This window comes from Crocodylus siamensis, chromosome 5, assembly GCF_052110815.1.
Source record: "Crocodylus siamensis isolate JL-2025a chromosome 5, ASM5211081v1, whole genome shotgun sequence".
Lineage (NCBI taxonomy): Eukaryota > Metazoa > Chordata > Crocodylia > Crocodylidae > Crocodylus > Crocodylus siamensis.
The window spans coordinates 205,669,760-205,691,336 of NC_143399.1; the positions used below are offsets into that span (position 1 = coordinate 205,669,760).

Below are 21,577 nucleotides of genomic sequence, written 5' to 3' on the forward strand. Positions count from 1 at the left end.
TTCTGGGCATTTCCCACTTCTGTTGGACAGAGCTCAAAGACCGTTGAGTGCATTTAAATTGTTGTATGTACTGGAGATGCTATAATGACATTTTAATAAATCAACAAAATAACAAGCTTGCTTTAAATGAAATATTTAACACGACCATGACCCATAATTGATTTCTGTGTGTTCTGCATCCGTTTGAATACAAGCTTGGCACAAAACACTTTAAGCTTCTCCCTTGCGTAATCAGAAACTTTCTCTTTTTGTAAAAGTGAAACCCTCTGAGTCATCTCACCAAAGCAGGGGTCAGGGTGTGAAACACCTTTAGCTCCGCGGTTCTCAACCTCGTTAGACTTGAGATGCCAGGTCTTCGTTTTCACTTGGTTTTTTGGACTGTGGAGAAATATTAAGAGTAATGCTCCTGTTGCAAAACCTCAGGGAGCCCGCAGCAGGGCAGAACGGTTTTGATGCTCTGGATTCCTGTTTGAAATCTCTGGGTTCGTCTTGTGAAGCGTGTCCAGGGACGTTTGCACACCTAATAGCGCTAATTGTCCATGAGCAGCCGTCCCAGGTCGGACTACAGCGGCGGGGGCAGATGCGGTGCAGGGAGAGCATCGAACCGGATACCTGTAGGGTGGATGCCAGAGAATAGGGCCACTCTTGATTGGGTTGAAAGAAACATCTCCGACCTTTCCGTTTAATCGCTGCAACTAGATCTAGCATCTGTTCATTTATCCAGTCCCGGGGCTGGTACCTGCCTCCACCCCCTCCTGTAGCAATGAGTTCCACGAGTTAACAACTCATTGCTTACAAAAGCGCTTGTGGAGTTTTCAACTCTCGTTTCAGGAGGGGTCTTGATGCCCACCCCCCTGCGATGCTGATTTTTGGGGGCAACTAAAGAGAGAACAGCAACGGGAGCAAGTTCAAAACCAGCGCTGGGCAGGGATCGCTGCAGGGGGCGGGAGGAAGGGGCACCACTGAGGCCCACGGGGCCTTCAGGACTACATTCCCCAGCATGCCTCGCGCCTCCCGGGTTCCCTCGCGTCTCAGCCCCATGGAGGTGTCCAATCAGAGACAGGCCCTGCCTGCTGCTGGCCAATGGGAGGGGGCGTTTCACAGCCGCCCTCTTTCTTCCGGGGGGAGGCCGTTAGATGGGTGATTGATAGGGCGAGGGAACCAATCCGAAGACGGAGGCGGCCCAGAGGCTGGCCAATCAGAGGGGAGACGGAAGCACTTCCGAATGGGAGGGAGAGTGCCCGCTCCCCTGCGTCACCCACGTTCGGCTGCCTCCCATTGGTGGGTGGCGCTGCGGGAGGGGGCGGGGCGGAGGAAGATGGCCGCTCGCTGGAGGAGGTGAGAGGGCCTCGTGCAGCGCCTCCGCGAGGGGCTGCCAGGGAGGAGTCTCCTCTTCCCACAATGCACCGGGGTGTCGACTGGGGGTGACCCCACAATGCATCGGGGCGCCGGGCTGGGAGTTCCCCATAATACACTGTGGCCAGGGGTAGGAGTGGGGGCTGTAACCCCCATAATGCACTGGGGGTAGAGTTTGTGGCGGGGTATATTCCCCCATAATACACTAGTGTCAGGGAGGAGTGTGTGTAGGGGTATATTCCCCGTAATGCCCTGGGGCCAGGGGTGTGATGGTAAATGTGGAGTAGGGGCTTTGCGCCCCTGCAGTGCACTGGGGGAGGAGTATTGTGCGTGCTGGTGATGGGAGGCTAGATTTCCCTCAAAGTGCACTGGGGTGGATTGCTGGGGGCTGTTGCATGTTCCCCCAGAATGCACTGGGGCAGAGCTGGCTGCATGGGTGACTGGTGCTTCCTGAGTTGGGGGGGGCACTTGCCCCCAGCAGCCAGTCAGTGACGTAAGCAGGGAGCGCTGGCTGCTGGGGTGCCCCAGTGCTTTCAGGGGTGCACGTGCATCCCCATATGCCCCCTGTGCATTGCTGCTGGCTGGCTGCACTGCCCCGTAGTGCCCAGGGCTTGCTTTCTTCTCCCCCGCAACCCAACACGTTGGGTTGCTGGAGCTGGGGCCCGTACCCCTGTCGCATGGGAAGCGCCCTGCCCTGCCCTGCCCTGCCCTGCGGTGGCTGCCCATGTTCTCCCCGTGCCAGAAAATGCTGGGATGGTGCTCTCCCTCTTCCTGTGCTGCCGAGCCAAGATGGAGATAAAAGCCCTTTTTGTGTATGTGGTATCAAGACTGGCCAAGTGAGTCAGTCCCAGAAAGGCGTGCAACTCGGAACCAGGGCTGGCAACGCTTCTGGTTCAACTTGCGTAGGGAATCTGTTTCCAAAATATACCTTAGGACGCTTTCTTCCCAATTCCTTTTACCACAGATATACTCCCCCGTAATGGGTACCAGCGTGATGCATTTACCACAGTTCCCTTTCTGCTAAGACAGTTCCAAAGGTCCCCTCCTCCCGGCCACAGGATATTCCAGATGTCCCCTGAGACCCTCTTCATTTTCCAACCAGTATGATGCTCCACAGCCCACCAGTGCACAGTTTTCCAACCAGTGATCTGCTCCACAGTTTCACGTTGTGTTGCTGCCTTTGCTGTAACTCTAATTTGGAATTTGTTCCTGTTCTGAGAACCACAGAACTATTAATACATTCCCTGATTCATCACATGTAAATGATAATATTTGGACAGGGATGGTCCTGCCTTGAGCAGCAAGGGGTTGACTTAGGTAACTTCTTGAGTTTCTTTCTAGTTCTTGCATGTATGGTCTGTGATTCTGTGTGCGTGCTTAGGCAGCGAGCATGTTAAGACATGGAAGAACGACATAGTAATAATGGGTAGGCTATGCTGGATTAAAAGAATACTTACATTTGGGAGATGTATTTCGTTTGATTTTTTTTTTTTCTGTCTTTTTCAGATGTCGACTATTTTAAGAACCCTTTGTGCCCGTGATGAGGTCTGGCTCCTCCAAGATGACATTTTCTTTTTGATGAATTGAATCTCTTCCTTTCTTACAGAGATACATGTGTCTGCTGCTCTTAGTAGAAAGCAGTTGTTGATCAGAAACTCTTGAAACACACCTCTTAATATATTATTTTAAAATTTGCCTCCACAGCTCCTTTTTACAATGGTGTATTGCTCAGCTTTGAACTGTCAGAATGCAACGAGCGGGGTGTATAAGAACAGTTCTGTTACCTTCTATGGTTTTCCTTTACAAAACAAACCTCTCTTGAAGCAATGGATTCACAACATGGGTCGGGACATGGGAACTCCTTCTAAGCATCAACGACTGTGTTCTAAACACTTTGAGGACAGTTCTTTCGAAATTGATCCACTAAAAATTAGGAAAAATAGGCGCTTATTGAAAGAGGCTGTCCCCAAAAAATTCATTTTGGGTGAAGATGGAAACTGGTTAGTTGGAACACCTCGAAGTTTCTGTGGTGCAGTAAGCAATAAAACTCGAAAACGAATCCGGAATCCTGAAAGTTTGAAGGTAATTTAAATGTTTGCTATTTTATTTTGCTTCTTGTAGATTAGGAAAGCACAATAAATGCTTTGATAGGATTTACTTGGGGAAAACCTAGATGTCGTAGGAAATAAAAAGGATGTTGGCAATGCAGTGGATGTTGTTTTTCCTTCTGATTGGTACTGAACGGACATGTGGCACAGAGCATATGGTAGCAAACATCTGGCTAACATTAAAAATGGCTTTGGTACTCTCTTTACCATGTACCACCTGGGATAATTGTGTTCTGTCTGAGTCTCAGTTTCTGTCTGGAGTTAGCTGGACACTGTATTCTCCTTCCTTTCATGCTCTAAGATGAAACCTGACCCTGCAAACTTGTAGTCGTATGAGAAAGCACTCCTTTCCTTGTGTGAATATAACTTCATTTGATTTCAGTCAGATGGCTTGTTGGTGAGATGGCTTTTGCATCATGTCTGGGGGCTCTGTCTAGCTCTGTTTCCTGAGTATTGGTTTGGGCCCATGGTCCGTTTTGGGGCCAGATCTTACAAACCCTAACTGGAATAGTGCTTACTCCTGTGAACAGACTTAGCAGTGTGAAAGGAAATATTCAAGTGACCACAGGCGTAAAGAATTGGGTCTTTGGGTTGTACAGTTGATAAAGTTTGCGAAGCTGCTAAATATATTTAGGTGAAAGACAGTGTGTGAATTCATAATGTTACCATAAGAACAGTAATACTCACTGGGCAAATACTGATGCAACTTCATGTCAATTTTGTCCTTAACTTCTAAATTATTGTAAAAAAAGAATTTAAAGACTTAATAATGCAGTCTTTGGTGTACTAATCTTGAATGAACATGTATACCTTAATCCCATATTTGTGACTTCAGGAGCAAAAACACTGACAACAGTGTCATCAGAAATTGCTTAAACTGTTGGACGTGTGTTGGAATTGAGCAAGATTTAAGGCCAAAGAAACATTTCATCTCTGGAAAGTGAAAGAGGCAGCTGACAAATGTGTCATCTACCACACTGTGTGCAGCTTTAGCTGTCTCAAAGACAGCAGGATCTAGATGAGCTGGAGGAATTCAGAGAAGAGCAACAAAATAGATTAAAAGTTTGGAAGGTGTAAAAGAACTGAAATGTCTTTTTAAAGGGTGAAGCTATAGCTCTCTATTGATTTTTTTTAAAGAGAGAAACATTAAGAAATTGGGAAACTATTCATGGGGGTATAACTAGGGGTAAACAACTGTAAAAGAACAAAGGAAATCTTTTTAGATTATTAGAGAGAGAAATCCTGGCAGCGAGATCTATTAGGCTGCCATTGCATAATAGCTTGAGTAGACAAGAAAGCACTGAAGAACATATTGAAGAGAACAAGGCAGCAAGGTTCTTTGGGGAGATGAGTTATCTTTTATTAGACCAACTAAATAGTTGGAACAATTGTTCTTTGTGAGCTTTTGGGCACAAACGCCCATCTTTAGGTATAGGGAGAGTATGTCCTTAGACCAACACGGCTACAACCAACAACCGTGGAACAGAACAAGTGCATTGACTGTGACCAAATAAGATTTTAAAGTCGTTTCTGCTTTTATTTCTGATGGTTTTCAATGTGGGAGGATGTTGTTTTAGTTAAGAGGTGAGGAGTACTATTTTGAAACAGGCACAGAAAAAGCGGTCAAGATTTCTCTGAAACACCTGCCAAATGATGTATATTTAGAAAACTTGGCAACATGGAGCTTGCACTTGTCAGGGTGTAATTGATGCAAGTGATTCTGAGTATTTAGTACTTTTTTATTCCAGGTCCCGGGAACATTTGATGATGTTGGAGCCCATGAGGGGAAGAACTTAGAAGCGTGGCAGAAAGAGCTTTACAAGAAAGTGATAAAGGATAATTATGAATCCATCATTTCACTTGGTAAAGGTCAGTTTTCCTTCACTTACTGGTAGCTGAGGGATCAATGCAGTTTTTGTACTGGATCTTATCCAACCATTATTCTTAAATCCTTCAATTTTAATCAGTTCTTCTATGCTTCAGGGACCTTGTGAACAAAAGTAAAAGAAGTACTCGCAAGTAAAAGAAGGTTGAAAGGCACGCAGTTGTGTCTCTAATACTTCCCTTCCTACTGATTCCTGCTCTGGGTATTACCTTTATTTGTGGATGTTCACCCCTGTGTATACAAATGTTATTTTCATGTGATCTTGATGAAACACTTCCTAGTTAAAGGGTGTTGTAAGGATAAAGGGTTTAAATCTTTGCCTGTGGTGTGACTTTTAATTTATTGGTTACTCTTTGGTCATCATACATTTATCTGGAAGATCTTTACAAAATATGACCTGCATGTTCTTTGAGTCTTTCTGAAGACTACCATGGGTTTTTCAGTCCTTATGAGAATTTAAACCATGTTTGTTTCTCGTTGAAATTTGTCTTTTGGGTACACTTGTAGTAGTTCACAGGGTTTCCAGTGAAACAGTAACGTCAAAACCCTGTGGACTTGTTAATCCCGCAGCTGTAATTTGAGCTGCTCCTAGTTGGATTTTTTTTTCCCCTGCTGTACTTACAGCAACAGATTACAAGAAATGTATTTCTTACACCTGCCAATGTCACCAGCAGACAAGGCAGAGTTTTAATAGGCAACAGGGCCCATCTGTGCATTCTTTTAATGTGCTTTAGGTAATGTACATTAGCTAAAGAGCACGGGACATTTTTACATGCGTTTCCAATGGAGTGCCGGGCACTTTTAATTAGGAAGCCGTGCTAATTAAAAGCACCTGCAAGTCACGCGTGTCTCCATGCTGAGAAGGTGTTAGTGGTGTGCTTTGAACTAAAGCACATCGAATGTGATTTATTTCAAAGTGCACCGCTGCCATTGTCTCAGCGTGGAGATGCACTGCGCTGCTGACACCTGTGATGCATGAGGCTGCCAGTGCATCGGTTAACGTGCTCCAGCAGACTCGATTAATTGAGTCTGCTCCGACACACTGGAGTTCCAGCGCATTGGAGCAGGCTTCCTGCGTGTGTGTGTAAGTGCCCACAGTTTTCTGTGATGCTTTAATGAACACTAAAATAGGTTAATACACATTAAAGCGCATGTGGAGACATGCCCACTGACTCCTTGACTACATAGCCATGATTTGTTACCAGCGCATTCCATCCTGTGCAGTGAGGGACGGGTGGCATGGAAAAAATAGTGTAGCATGATAAAAGAGGGCAGCGTAGTGTATCCACTTACCAGTGGAAATGTTGAGTCTCTTGTTGCATAACATGGAACTGTGAGAGCTTCTCAGTGAAATGCTTCAAGTTTTTTTTTTTTTAATATAACAAAGCAATGTCTATTTACTTGTTTTTTTTGAGAAATGGCTAAACCATTTTCACTGAAACATTACAGTAAAATTCAGCATGGGGCCAACACTTGGCATGGAAATTTCAGCACAAACCATTACATTTTGGCAAAATTATAAGCACCTGGAAACAGGATCATATAATGGAAAGTGTGAGGCAGCTTTAAGCATAGCTGTCACTAAGTGGATAGTCCTGCTTTGAGCAGGGGGTTGGACTAGATGACCTCCTGAGGTCCCTTCCAACCCTAATTTCTATGATTCTGTAAGTATGTCACTTGTAGTAAGAGGTGTGGTAGACATTACAGTACAGGAAAACTTACGTCTGCTTGGCCTGCAGATGGCAGTTATGTCAGCTGAGGCAAAGCTTAAATTGGTCTCGCTTGCTTTTTCCTGTGGATATCAGAGCCCTTGGTTTTTAATAGAAATTCCTGAAAACATGAGAGAAAGCAGAAAAAAACTGTAGTTCTTATCAGCCAGAAAAGTGAACAGACTGACAGAAGCCCAACTTAAACACTTGCCTGTACTCAGAGTACCCACCACCTAATTATGTAGCATTTTTTCCTGATTTCATAATAACTATGATTAAATCTCCATTCTTTGTCCAGACTATTCCGTTTCCAGAAATTACATGCAGGCAAGAGAAGAGCTGCATGTGAGGGATCATCAGGACTCCAATGAAAGAGAAATTCCTATGATTCCTAATACAGGTGAGTAATGGGTTAAGACAACTACAAAATTGCACTAAAGCTGGCAGTCTAGTAAACCATCACAAACTCATACAATTTAACCTCTTCTCATATATTCCTGCTTTATTACCAAACTTGTCCTACTTTTATAGTAGCTGTAAATTACCAGTCATCATTTGTCTAGTGGTGTCTGTGCAGATGACTGCTCAGCAAATAAATCAGCCCACATAGGGCTTCATTCTGCTTTTGGTATCCAGGCTAGCTCATTTAATACTAACTAGGGTACCTCTAAACCTCACTGTAGTGTAGAAAGTACCCTGAGACAGTTTCTTCCCTTTCGTGCATTCTGTTTTGAGTGATTGTTCAGATGTTGTATTATAACTAATGGCTTTTTCACTATGCAAAATCGCATGGTGCTGTATATTTACATAACAGTTCTTAAACCAATGGTGTGACATATTCCCCACTCTCAGGAATATGCTGCAAAATGAAACATTTGCTTATATTACCATCATTATGCTAGTGTCTAGGTGACGTGTCAAATAATTTAGGAAAAAGAGGGACTGGAGAATTATTAGTGATGGGCAGGAGGTAGGGAGGGTTTACTGAAGGCATTGTAATCAAAGACTTGAAGAAGATGAGAGGGTGCTCGATGAGAAGGAGAGGGGAAGCTGCCAGAAGGTGGGGGAAGGAAGTAGCAAGTTGAAAAAAGAGAAGCCTGAAAAACAGAAAAGGTAAGGGGGAATGAGAGAATATGCTGGAGGCAAGATGGGATTTGTCTTGTGCAGAAGTCATACTTCTAGTTCATGTAGTAAAAAGATTGACAGTCAGATAGGATCCACAATGTCAAAATCATTGGAATCAGATAGGCATCCAGAGAGTTGAAATCATTCTGATCTGTTGTGGTCTTTCTGAATTCTTGGCAACAAAAGAATTGCTCTAGCATTTTTCTATAGTCAAGTGAAAACTAAGAGCTGGTATTTTCTGTCAGGAGTCTTGAGTCTAAAAAGGTTGAGAACCACTGGTCCAAGAAATTACCCATTGTCCATGACAGTTGCAGTCAGTTAGGGATATGCTTAGGAGGTTTCCTTTAACTTAAGCAGATGAAATGAATGCTTGGATTCTTTTCATTGCAGTGGATTATGGGATTGTGATAAAAACTGAAGTACAGGATCGTGAGGAAGGTCCAGAAAACATGGAGCTGCATGGATCGCTTTCAGGAGGATCACAAGACCTGGTGTGCCAAAGTCCTGACAAGGGAGTCGCTTATGAGAGCTACTGGAGTTCGGAATCGGAGCAGAGGAGTCCTGCGGAAAGCAGAATGGGTAACTTCTCACTTGGTGAAGGGGAGTCCAGTGAATTCAAAGACATCCTTTTCTGTGAGGAAACCCATGTAGGTGAAAGACTTTATATATGTACAGAATGTAACAAAACCTTTAAGCTGAAGAGAGGACTTCTAAAACACAAGCGAATTCACACCAAAAGGAATCAGATCTCATCATACATCTGTACAGACTGTGGTAAAAGCTTTGGTCGCCATGCAGATCTCATTAGACATCACAGAACTCACACTGGAGAGAGACCTTATAAATGTACAGAGTGTGAGAAAAGCTTCACTGAGAAACCCAGACTTACTAATCACTTAAGAACTCACAACATATACATGTAACCAATGAAGCCAAAGCTCAATTGGAGCAGATTTCCACTCAGTCACCAACAACCCTGCCCAGAGTAGATGGCCCTCAGGTGTTTCTCAAATGCAGGAAAAGCTTTAGGGTGAGGCCATTTTTACAGAATTGCATTGAACTGCAGCATGAGATGGACCCGGTTGTTGTAAGTCTGCTCACCCTTGAGCAGCAACCTATTCTCAGTTAGCTGTCAGATGATTCCAGTATGGGGAGGGAACGTATAAAATTACTCAATTTTATATGAAAGTTTAATTCCAAAAAAGGCCTTTTCTAAAACAGTTACTAATTTAACTTGGCAACAGACCAGATTAGTGCAGCATGTGTGGGAGGTATTTTAGATATAAGAAACATTTGATAGATCACCCAAGAACGTGCAGAATAGGATCATTCACAGACGATTACTGGTGGGAAATGGAGCCTTTGGGAGCCCTAAGTTGGACCTCGAGGTTGGGCCTTATGACATATAATGGGAAATTAGTGGTAAAGTTCATCAGGCGCAGTCAGTGATGCCAGCACTGAAAGGAACATCAGATGTAAATATGACCAGAGTTTATAGAATGGTTGAAACCTCCATGGTGTAGAACGCATGAGATGTGGACTTTGTTTCTGGAAGAGAGAACAGAAAGGGGTCGTGTGCTCCCTGTGGTCCTTTCCGTACGTCATTGAAAGACAGAAGACAGTATTTGTATGGGACTGTAATTTTCTTTAAACCAAAAAACAGCCAATGGCTCCAAGTGCAGGAAAAATCACTGGATGGATGGGAGGAGGAGGAGCAGAGTGGGTCAGAGCCTGTGCATTTTGTTAAACTTCTGTACTTAAACACCTCTAACGATGGAGTCTTTAAGACCCAGGTAGACAAAGCCGTGGCTGGGATGATGTAGTTGGGGCTGGCCCTGCTTGGAGCAGGGGGTTGCACTAGATGTGACCTCCTAAGGTCCCTTCTAACCCTAATTTTCTATGTTCTGTGGATTGCAAATTTTATTTTTTTTAATCCCTTGATTTTTGCTGTCTGTATAGCTGTGACACAGATTTTCTTGCTTTGGGAGATTAGAACGTTTCCCCCAAGTTCTTTCGGGTGTTGATTTTAACAGTGCCTAAATACAAGCAATTTGCAAGAGCTAAATGGATGGAGAAAGTTTGCGCTGCTTTTATGTGGAAAGACGTAGTGCAGGAGCATGTAACCATCTGTTTTCAGTGGATGATACCTGGTAACTAGCAAAATGGGAAAGCTGTCTGGTGAGATGCTTCAGATTTTAATGGCTCTAACCTAATACCAAGGTTTAACAGTTGAAAAAAGGGAATATTCCTTAGCAATTAAAAGAACTGGGTTTGTCCTGTGCATTTTGAAAAGAACAGATTTACTCAGCCTTCCAGTAGGAGGAGTTGGGAGCAAGAAGCTTTAACTGCTTTTAAAGTTGAGTGGATAAGTTTATGACATTGCCTTCCCACATAAACAAATGCAGTAGTGGACACAAGGATGATATGCGCTCAGGAATGCAGATATTTTGCAATCATGAACGAGTGGACATACAGATCCCCTAAATGCATTTGGACCAGGACACAGGTCAAGAAACCCTGGGAATAGAAGGCTGAAATCTGGCACTCCAATGACACTCCCTGTGACTGATCACTCAGGAGGAATTGAGAGCAGAATATGATCCAAGGATTATATGCAGCGCACTGCAGGAAGGGCTAAAGTAGTTCCCAGTTCTGGGAAGGAACCAGGTAGTAACAGCAGCCCAGATCCAGAGATTCGATGCATCAAATATTGATGGCAGGTGGAAGATACACACAGAGGACATTCAGCAACTTGAAAAGCGGTAACTGTTGTAGCTACAAAGCTTCATTAATTTATTGAACAGTTATAAGGCCTTGTGGAACATTGCTATGCATGATTGTACTTTGCATTTTTTAGCACTTTAGATGTTCAAGGTGCTATACCAGTATCAGTTGAAGAAGACCGATTTAAGCAGAAAACACTGAAGAAGCTTGTCAGTAAAATTAGACTCCTTTCCTACCTGGCGGCAGAGTGACGAAGTACTAGACCATTCCAGTGAGCTGGTAGGGAAAATAATGGGAGTAGCTAGAGAGGAATCATGATTTTTGGAGAAGTATTATTATAATGGAACACCTTGTATTAATTTTTGAGCAAAAATAGTTCATCATCTGGAGAGGAAGCCTAATACAAGATCTACTTTGGGGTGGAAGTAGATTGTTATTCTCTTTAGCTGGAAGCAAGCCAGACTGCCAGAAAAAGATAGAAAGCTGAGTTTTTTTCAATATGGGACTTCATAGGAATTGTTTTCATTTATGGAAAAATAAAAGGATGTTGAATATGATTGTTCAAGACACAAAATACATATTCTCTTCATCTTGAGAGAGCGTATAAAAAGAACCATTCCTATCATTACAGCTTTCTACTAAATGTTTTGTAACGTTTCATCATCCTGATAAATTATCAGATAATCTAACATTATTAGAAAAGCTCAGTTTGCTGTGATGGTGAACCAGTGTCTTTATTTCTGATCTGGAAAGTGTAAAGACCTGACTGGATTCCAAATGGAAAGGCAAATAGGGAACTTCGTTGGGCTTTTCAGAGCTAACAAAAAAGTGAATTTGTTTTGTTTTTAGACTCGGGGCCTAATCCTAATTCCTTTTGAAGTTGTGAGCAGGATTGGGCCAATAATGAATAAGCCATTCGTTTGGTGGCTAACCCTTTTTAAGGTGTTGATGTTATATGGTGTAAAGTAAGTCAGTATTTCAGATCTGAGGCTAATCATGGTTATTTCTGCCAGTGTTTCTAAAGATATTTTTTCTGACTACTGATAATATCTCACTTACACATTTGTTCTTTTGCCCTTTCTAAGAACCAGCCTGTTCTTTCAACTTGGGGCACTGAAAACATTGGATTTGTGTTGAATACTAATAAATATAAGAAATTGTTGCTAGTATCTACTGATGATTTGAACAGAATTTTGTCAATCCTTTATGTAGACAAGGACAGTGTTGTTGCAGAGCAAATCTTGTCTTCAAGTGGAATCGGTATGCCTACTACCCTGTATACTGTATGTTGCCTTCCTGTAGGCACGTCTGTATTTTCAGTTCATTCTTTTATGGTAACCTGTTACGTTGCAACAACCTGCCATGTGTAGCTGTAAGCCACTTTGAGCCTTTTTTGGGGAGAGGGGCTCGGAAATCAAGTAAATAAATATTTGAAGTATAGTCTACTGTTGAGAGAAGATTCAGTCAATAAAAACATTTAAAATAATCCAGTTGCCATCACAGGTCAGCTTGCAGCGTAAGCAAAACTGAACGTGAGCAGTTGTCCTAATCCAAGGGAGGGATGTTTAGGGATAAATTAGAGTAGAACTGAACTCAGTCTAAGCAGTGGAGCAAAGATAGCAAATATAAAGATAGCAAATATAGTAAATTTTGTCCAGTATTTGGTAGCTGATCACTTAAGTGCACAAATGGGGGGCAGTTTGAGGGTAGGAGAGAAAGGACATTGTGGGTTCATAATCTGGCCGTATATTTTTTAATTCTGTATCTGGGTACCAGTTCAGGGATCACACAGTTCTGTGACTTTCCTTGTGGGGGTTTCTTTTGAGTTCTTCCTTCAGTGGCAGAATTGAACCCACTATGGCAGAAATTAAACTCTAATACTTGCAGATTGCGAGTACAAGAAATGTTCACAGGTAATGAGAACTATAGTGTTCTTGTTTAAAACTTGTGGATAAACAGAAGCGTCATATTATGTTTGTATTATTGGGAAAAAGAGTTTGACCTCAAAGTATGAAAGAGCCGCCCAGATATTTGTCAAACCTCTGAATCTATCAGCTAACTCTTTCAAAAAAATAGACTCTTAGAATCAAGCCATTGGGCATGGTTAGCCTGAAAATAAAAACTTTGCCTTGATACTTCAATTAATTTTGCCTGGAGTAATAGTGAAGCAAACACATTATAGAATTTTAAAAATGTTGCATTGACTTGTCCATATTTTCTGCTAAGCAAGCAGAGTAGGGTCTGGAAATAACACAAAAGATTTTTTTATTTTTAAATTCTTTATTCTTTTGCAGCCATAAACAAACATTTTCTGTCACTCTGGTCACCTGGGTTTGTGATTAAAGTCCTAACTGAGATTTCATGATTAATGTTGGCAAATGACGATGTCTAAAGGATATGATAATATGTACAAATGTATCTGTTTTGACTGATTTCTACAGGCAGAGGTGATCTTTTTGTGTTTGAACAGTGCGTTGTACATCGTGGCTGCTACTGATATAGAAATAAATATTAAAGTGGACTTCACCAGCTGATATCTTGTAGCAGCACTTTCCAGAAAGAGGGATCATCCTTCACATTCTACTTAATTCTTGATGTAGCTTCTTAGTAAAACAGTCGGATCAGGAACCTCCCTTACAGCTAGTTCCACTGGCTGGCTGCATCTTGTATGTTTGTATCTGATACCTCAAGGTTTTCATAGGACAGTTGCTTGCCAGGTAAGCCTATTTTACACCTTCTTTTTTGTTATTGCTGGAGAGAAAAAAGGGAATTAAGGTACTGTTCTGAAGACCCAGGTTGGGCTTTTGCTCCAAAACATTGCAAATCATGTGTTGAGTCTGTGGCCTCTCTACAAAATGGGGCAGTATTTTCCTACTACAAATGGATGTTGAGGATATATGCATTAGCGTATAAGTTTTTGTATACTGTGACAGCAAGGGCCGTATAGGTACCTTAGATAGAAAGATAGCTCCGGCCCAACTTTTAATTCTTTATATGTTCCTTCCTTGTCTTCTGAGTCTTGACGCTGCCTAGTGACACTGGAGACACTGTGGTGACTTCATTCTACCCTTCACCATATTCAAAGGGGTAGATAACGTTCATTTTTTAACGAAGGACTTAAGCAGGCCCCAAGCTGATTTTCTGTTTTATGTTACAAGGGGCTTATTTGAAGTAGAATTGGAGATGAAACACTTAAACAGGTACTGTAGGCATCCTGTTGTTTTGATTTATGAGATTTGAGCATCTGCTTTTTCCAGTCTTTTTCCTTTCTGCCTACTGACATGATTTTAAATTTGTGGGAGAATTTAATACTGATGAAGGCACCACACTTACAGCCCCGAGTGCTGGTCTTCTTTGTTTATCTACAGAGGCAACACGCTGTGACCTGCCACAATGCAGGTTTTCTTAGAAAGCACTGCTAACAGGCCTTAACCCTCACCTGGAAGTCTGATTTCTTGAGAAAAGAAGACCGTCCATTCCCCGTACCCATTGAATCCCTGGCCCATCCACGGAGACGGCCAAGGAGGTTGTGCGTTGGTGACTTTTTTTTTTTTTTGCTGTGGGGAGTTGATACTTAGACGCTGGCAAGTTTACAAAGTTCGTGTCGAGTAGGCTACAGAACAGTCTTCAGCTCCTAACAACTTTGAACTGGGGCCCTGGGGTTTCTGGAAGCCCTGCATTGTCTGAAAACCTGACAGTTACTTTTTTTCCACCATACTTCCCCCTTCTTTCCAGCTTTAAGAAGGTGGCCAACAGGCCCTCCTTCCTGTGGACAGGTTTAAAGTCAAGTCTCCACAACTGTATTCTTTCTGCTACTCGACTTCATCGGGTTCTGGCAGAGAGTCTGCTTTTCTGCTTGTGTTAATGCATGGATCGGTTTGGGCCTAATGTCTGTCTTGTGAGTGCCCACCTGCATCCTTGTTCCCCCCACACTACAGCTAAGAACTCTGCAGTATATTGTCACTATGCTCTGCACTTGGGGGATGCCAAATATGTACTATTTTTTCAATGCTATTTGAGTGGTTCCTTAGGGGAAACAGGAATATATTGTAACGTCTCAAGATTCACCATAGTGGATTCTGCAAGCAAGCAGCTTGTAACTGCACACAAACAGCCATCGCCCTGGTCCACCCTTGAAGTGACAGTCCATCTGCAGGGGTCTCTAAGCCCCGATATGAAGATTTCTGGCCACCCGCACCTTCACAAACAGGTGGGTCTCTAACTCCCTTTGTGTCTGCCTGGCTGTGGTTCCAGCTTCTCACCTCTCTGCAGTCCATCAGATTCTCTTGCCCTAAAATACAGAAGTTTCTTCCAGCCTGCCCACCCAGCTCCTGCCTGAGATGATCTTCCATCTTCCTGAGTCTCATGAGGCCCCGTTGCTCCATGCACCGTCCAACTTAGACAACCAAAACTGCCCAGGGTCTGTCACTTTGGCCAGGAAAGCAAGCGACTTCTGATCCCAGTGGCAGTAGTTATTTCGAAGGACTTTGCTTGGCAGCCCAGGGAGAAGGGCCTCTAAATGTTATTTGTTACTGGGAGTGAGTTTAGCACACGTACAAGGGGAAGGGGTAGGGGGCCACTGTATGTTCTCCAGAGCAAGTCTGGGGCCAGCACATGGGTGTAAAGTGAGGAGAGGGTGTTAAGTCTGGCAGGAATGAAGGATCACTGGATTTCCTTTGGGAAGACTTGAAATCACAAGAAAACGTAACCTGCTGTTGGTAAGTGCAATTCTGAAAAGTCCCCAGCCCTGGACAAAGGTAGATATCAGCAGGATTTGATTTTAAAAACACATCATGCATTTGCTCGTTAAGGAGGGTACGGCAGAGGATTACGGTATTGGCCGTTCTGATCTGGCCACGTGTTAAGTAGATGCTGGTCAGCCAAAAGAGAAATTCTTGTGGGGAAGTGCCAGCCTGCACCTCTCTGTGTGATGCAGGTTGCTGGGGCGCTGGTGGGACGAGGGGACTGGTTCCAGGCATCAGTGCTGTACAATGAGGTCTTGGCTGATTTCAGCACACGGGAGCGGGGCGTTTAGACGAACGGCGGAAGGAGCTCTACAAGAACATGATGAGGAACCACTGTGGGGGTCTGTTCTTGCTGGGTAATGAATTACTCACTTTCACGTGCCAGACGTTCCCTGGCTGGTGCTTCTTCCACATTTCCTCTGATTTCTGGTGGGTCTTTTGGCGTCTTGTGTAACTTTGGACACCCCCGTTAGAGTAAAGCCCACCTACTGTTGGGTTTAATCTCTGTCTGGTACCTGGCACGAGGTGTGTTTTTATGTATTTAACACAATCCTAGAAAGAGATTTTTGTGCCTAGCTTCTCCCAGCTCGGGGACTGAAAAGATTAAATACCTCCTGCCCTGGTTGGAGATTCCTTACTTGGCTGCAGGGATTCGAAACCCAATCCTACCAGATGTTTTCTATTAGTGCTTTCACATGCATTGACATGATCTGTCACCTCTGGGGATAAAAGGGGACTGGTTTAATATTAGTTTGGTTTCTTTCTAGCAAGTATCCTGTGACTTTGAACATCCTATCTGTTTCCATGGTCAAATTACCCAGTTTCCAAACCTGACGTTTTATCCAGGATTGAGTAAGGGGAAGAGCCATGTGTTGGAGAACAGAGTGGCCCGAAAGAAAGATGTTTCCCCTGACACAGATACAGGTGTGTGATTTTATAGATGACGTAGGGCTGTGAATGAAGGAGGCTTGTGTTTCAGTCTCCAGGTTTTAGAATTTTGTTAAAGCAAAGTGGAAATAAGTGTTTTATAAAAGGGAAAGTTAAAAAAAAAAAAAGTAAAGTGGTTACAAGCTGTCTCGTGGGACTTATTCATTTTGGCTTCCATCTGGGAGATCACCAAAGAACATGCGAGTGGCTCCAGGTATATCTGCATCCACTCAGCAGGCTGACTTGCTTTGGTACGTGGTTTAAAATTGGGTCCCAGCTCCTTTATAAAAATGTGTGGACAGTAGAGAAACATGCTGTTTCCTCTCAGCAGAACCCACCATTTTCACCCAGGATACTTTATTGTGCATGGAGCAAGGGGATGAGCCACGTGCTGAGGATCAGTTGTTTTCCAAACCAAGAACAAGCTGCTCTGATGGGAGTAGTAATAGGGTTACCATATTTCCAATTCAAGCAAGAGGACACCTGTGGGGGGGAGGGCAGTGATATGCCTGTGCCCTGCCCTGCCCTTCCCTCCCAAGCTACAACCCCCGAGCCCTACTGCTGCCCCTCACTCCTAAGCCACAGCCCCCCCATCCTGGCTGGTGCCCCTTGTTTTGCTCTTGATAAAAGGATTTCAAACACTACCACTATCAATGCAAAGTATTATCTGCTTTCCATTTCCATATTGTGGCATGTTGGAGAGGACAGAAAGCACCTCAGGAGAGGTGTTCTGGCCTTCTGAAGATGTTTGGCAGCAGCTTGGGTGTTGGGCAGAGGTAGGGCTGCAGTGAAACTCTTCTCATTCACAGAGCCTCCCACATCAGTGCCTGGCACGTAGTCAGGTTGTGGAGGAGGCAGACCTGCGTGTCAGGGAGCAGGGCAGTGCTGAAGCCCTCGGGCTGCAATGCAGGTCAGTTGTGGGCAGAGTGATTCTCAAGGGCACGGTGCAGAGACGGGACAGTGCTTTGGTCCTGTACCTGGGGTCAAGGAAGCCAAGGCCTAGCAGTCCCCTTCTCCCAAATCTTCATACCCATCTCTTCCCAGCCACAGAAAGACACGACCTTGTCACAGCTGTCCTCAGACTGTTTGTGCTATCCATTGGCACAAAGCAGTCATGCAGGATGGTTTGGACAGGCCTGATCCTGTCTCGGGCAGAGGGTGGACTAGATGCGACCTCAAGCTCCCTCCCAGCCTTGTGTCTCTAGGCCACAGCCTATCTTGGTGGTACAAAAAGATGGCATGTAGGTGTGTAAAAGTCCATGGTAAGGCACACAGGCATGGGATAGATGGGGTAAGGCATGCCTGTGTGCTGCTAGCACACAAATGGGCACACGACTGTGATGTTGATCAGTGGGATGGTGTGACACAGGTCTGTGTATGAGTAGTTTAACCGGACAAGTCTGTAGTGACTGAGGAAGCTGCATACATCTTGCTTGTGTGCAAGGAGGTGTGCAACTGCCCTGTCACATGATTCCTCCCCTTCTCTGTGCTCCTTGCTTGTGTCCACGCAGAATGCGAATCAATCTCTGTCTCTCACTGAGCTCTAGCTTCAGGTGCCTTGTAAAAAAAACAGTCAGCGAGCTGGTGGGTGAATTGGTGCCTCTCTCATTGTCACTCTTTTCCTGAAGCCTCGGTTTGGACATATTATCCTGGACGAAACAAGAGGAAGAGTTGGGCACTGAGGAACGTGAGGGCTCCAAGGGGGAAGTCCCTGTTGACTCCTGCACTGGTGAGTGATGGGTTAAGGGCACCTGAGCAGGGCGATCCAGTGGTGCCCTTGCATCTGGCTTGTCCTGGTTCCAGAGGTCAGGGCGTAAGGAGCCTCTGTTGTGCCATCTGTGCACAGCTGCTTGCCTTGGGGTGGAGAGAGCTGCCTGCCAGCTACAGCAGCCCCAAGCAGGGCAGAGAGGAGACAGTGATGAGACGTTCGGCCCCTTGAAGCTCAAGACACCTGGTGAGAGCACGGTCTCCATTGCAGGCCTGTCTGAGGTTGCAGCCTGCCGTATAACAGACACAGCGGTTGCTAGTGGGTTTCCCTCAGCCTCGCGTTCTCCTGGCACTGCTCCCCCATGAGTCATTTCCCTGGCGTCCTCAGTTACGTGCCAGAACGCCTGTTTCCTCCGGCAGCAGAAGCAGAGCGGATTGACCCTGAGTTCGTGTTCCCTGGGTGGTGTTTGGGGCTGCACGGCTTGCCTCTCTCTGTTGTGGACAGGGTTCCCTGTACGAGATGCAGGTTGAGGAAGAGCCAGACCTGCAGGTCTCGGAAGAAAGGGCAATCCATCCAGAGCTCTGCACAGGTGAGAAACGGATTGAAACAGCCTGTCCCAGAGAGTGATGTGGCACCTGGGTTCTCCTTTCCCTCCAGCCCCAGAGACCCTGCGTGATCCGGACTCTATCTAGCGGGAACAGTTCCAAGCTAAACCCTCTTGTCCCCGTTGCGAAGCAGCTCAGCGTAGCGGAGCTAAGGAAGCCTTATGTTTGCATTTCCCATGGAACTTGGGTCCGAATTACAGCCCCAGCGTTGCCTTCATCTGAGATTTTACATTTTGCTTCCCTTTCTCTTCTGTCTTCTTCTAAAACCAGGACAGGTGAAAGAGCACAAGAGAGGCAGTTCCCTATGGCACTGCTGGAGCATGCACGTCTCCTCCTCAAGGACGTATGCAAAGTTGTTTGCAGGGCTCTGGATGAAGTGCCAGAGGTGCAGCTGCAGCTCTTTACCCTTGGACAGGGCAGAGCTGTCAATTTGTGCAGCTGTCTCGTGCCATACACTTCCTGCGTAACATAGATGTCTACAGTGCTAGCACACAATTCGCTCTTTCTCCATGGTACAACTTATATTGGGGGTGGCCAACCTGCATTACATGTACCACAAGTGGCACTGACAGTGTCTGTGGGAGAGGAGAGGCAACACAGTGACAGAGCGAGCAGGGGGCAGAAAGCAGGGCAGACAGGGAGCATGAGGGTGGGGGGCAGAAAGAGCAGCAAGGGAAGCTGAGGTTGGATATTAGGAAAAGCTTTCACTAGGACGGTAGTAAAGCATTGAAATAAGTTACCCAGGGAAACTGGGATCTCCATCCTTGGAGGTTTTGAAGACCTGGCTTGACAAAGCCCTGGCTGGGAAGATGTGGTTGGGGCTGGTCCTGCTTGGAGCAGGGGCTTGGACTGGATGTGACCTCCTGAGCTCCCTTCCAGCCTCATTTTCTTGGTTTCTATGATCAGGCACGGGGCAGGGAGCAGAGCAGATCAAGCACGAAGCACGAGGGGATGAGCATAAAGCACAGCAGCAGATGAGGCTGGGAGCAGAAAGCAGAGCAGTGGATCAAGCAGAGGAAGGGGTTCAGTAGCAGCCAGGGGTAGTGCGGGCTCATTTGTGACACGCCTGCCAAAAAAAGTTTTTCCTCCCTGAATCAAATCATCCTCCTGTGGTCCCCCTACCCCTCACCCTCCATATTTGACTAAATAAGTCTAACACCAGTGTTCAGAGGGGAAGAAACTCTCCTTTTGCGTTGAAACCAAAGTTTCAGGATAAAAGGGAAATTAAAAAAGGGTCAGAATACTTATAGAGCAAAGAGAGCCATGCTAGCCTGACAGCGTATGGGAGGCAGGGTGGATATGTACCTGACAGATGGACCAAATCAGAGATGCATGCGCTTGTGTGGGCAAGAGCTCCCCGTGGTAATAATTATAACAATGAAAACGGAGGACTTATGAGAACGGGTTGTGACTCAGCTCCTGAGCTGGAGGCTGTTTGCCCTTCTGGGAACCAACGACAGGCAAGCCTTCAGGCTGAGCAGGCAGCCCTTTGCGTGCTGGGAATTTAAACACTGACCCAACATAGAGGTCTTTGTTTATGCGCACTTTTTGAGGATGGTGGTGAGGGAAGTGAGGGGTGCACCGGGGATGGTTTTCAGCTTTTGCTGTTTCTGGGGGGGGGGGCGACTCCTACGAAGCTGGGACTGTGCGGGAGCCTGACGAAAGGACTTGGATCCTGAAAGCTTGCAGAAAAGGAGTTTTCTTGCGATCTCCCAGTTGATCTAATAAAAGGTATCGTTTTGGAACACATACACATACACCTCCTCGCAGTGTTTTTCATGTACCTTAACCCACAATCAAAACCCGGGCACTAATTACAATACACAGACCCGTACACCTATCGGCAGGCCTTCCCTGACCCGATCATGCTGTGCCTTAGACCTAGCCCTGCTTATGGGGTTTAAAATCTCAGTTCAGTCACTGCCGGTTCCCCTGCTGCTGTTTCCACAGCCGCTGTCTCTTGTCCTCTTTGCAGTCTCTGTCCACTCTCCCTCCGCGGGGGTCCTTGTGCCAAGCGTCCCTTTGCCAGGTGGGGGTGGCTGCATCCTCCCCATCCTCTGCTACCACTTTACTCAGAGACCAGGGCTGAGATTTTATTTTTAATTAAAATATACTTCTATATATAGAGTTATATATAAATATAAATGTGTGTACACACACACCCCCCCCCCCCCCCTTATCATAAGCTTTCCATGACACATTTTAAATGTGTCACCCTCCTGCTGGCTGACTCCAGACCGGACATAGTGGGGATTACAGAAACGTGGTGGGATGAAACGCATGATTGGGCAGTCAATGTCAAGGGCTACAGGAGGGACAGGATAGGAAAGAGAGATGGGGGTGTGGTGCTCTATATTGAGGAATACACATCCTCGTTAATTAGCAAAGAGTCAGGGGAGGGGCACTCTGAAGTGCTTTGGGTTAGAGTACAAGGCAGTCGAGGCGAAAGGGACTTAATGGTGGGAGTCTACTACAGACCTCCCGACCAGGGAGAAGAGCTTGACCAGGAATTCTTGGATCAGCTCACAGAGGTAGGGAAGGCTAAGGATGCGGTAGTCATGGGGGACCTGAACTTCCCGGACATCTGCTGGGAAGAGTAGTTAGCCAGGTCTGACCCCACACGTAGGTTCTTGGCCAGAGTGCAGGACCTCCATCTAACCCAGGAGGTACACAGCCCCACCAGGG

The 21,577-nt window shown here is 45.3% G+C and overlaps 1 protein-coding gene across 4 annotated transcripts; it reads left to right on the plus strand.

Moving 5' to 3' along the window:
- The first annotated feature begins 1,237 nt into the window (after nt 1-1,237).
- On the plus strand, nt 1,238-21,571 carry LOC149865209 (uncharacterized). Of its 4 annotated transcripts, none has more exons than XR_016442421.1 (6): nt 1,238-1,338; nt 2,863-3,438; nt 5,213-5,333; nt 7,357-7,458; nt 8,574-18,308; nt 18,792-21,571. XR_016442421.1 is itself a non-coding variant. In XM_090048034.1 (5 exons), exons 2-5 carry the CDS (start codon nt 3,073-3,075, stop codon nt 9,104-9,106), a joined length of 1,122 nt encoding a protein of 373 aa, XP_089904160.1. In that variant the 5' UTR covers nt 1,238-1,338; nt 2,863-3,072; the 3' UTR covers nt 9,107-21,571. The 4 variants fall into 4 exon arrangements, 1 of the variants encoding a protein (XP_089904160.1); XR_016442422.1 differs by having other exon boundaries at nt 18,945-21,571; XR_016442420.1 differs by having other exon boundaries at nt 8,574-16,576; nt 18,208-21,571.
- Nucleotides 21,572-21,577: the final 6 nt, after the last annotated feature.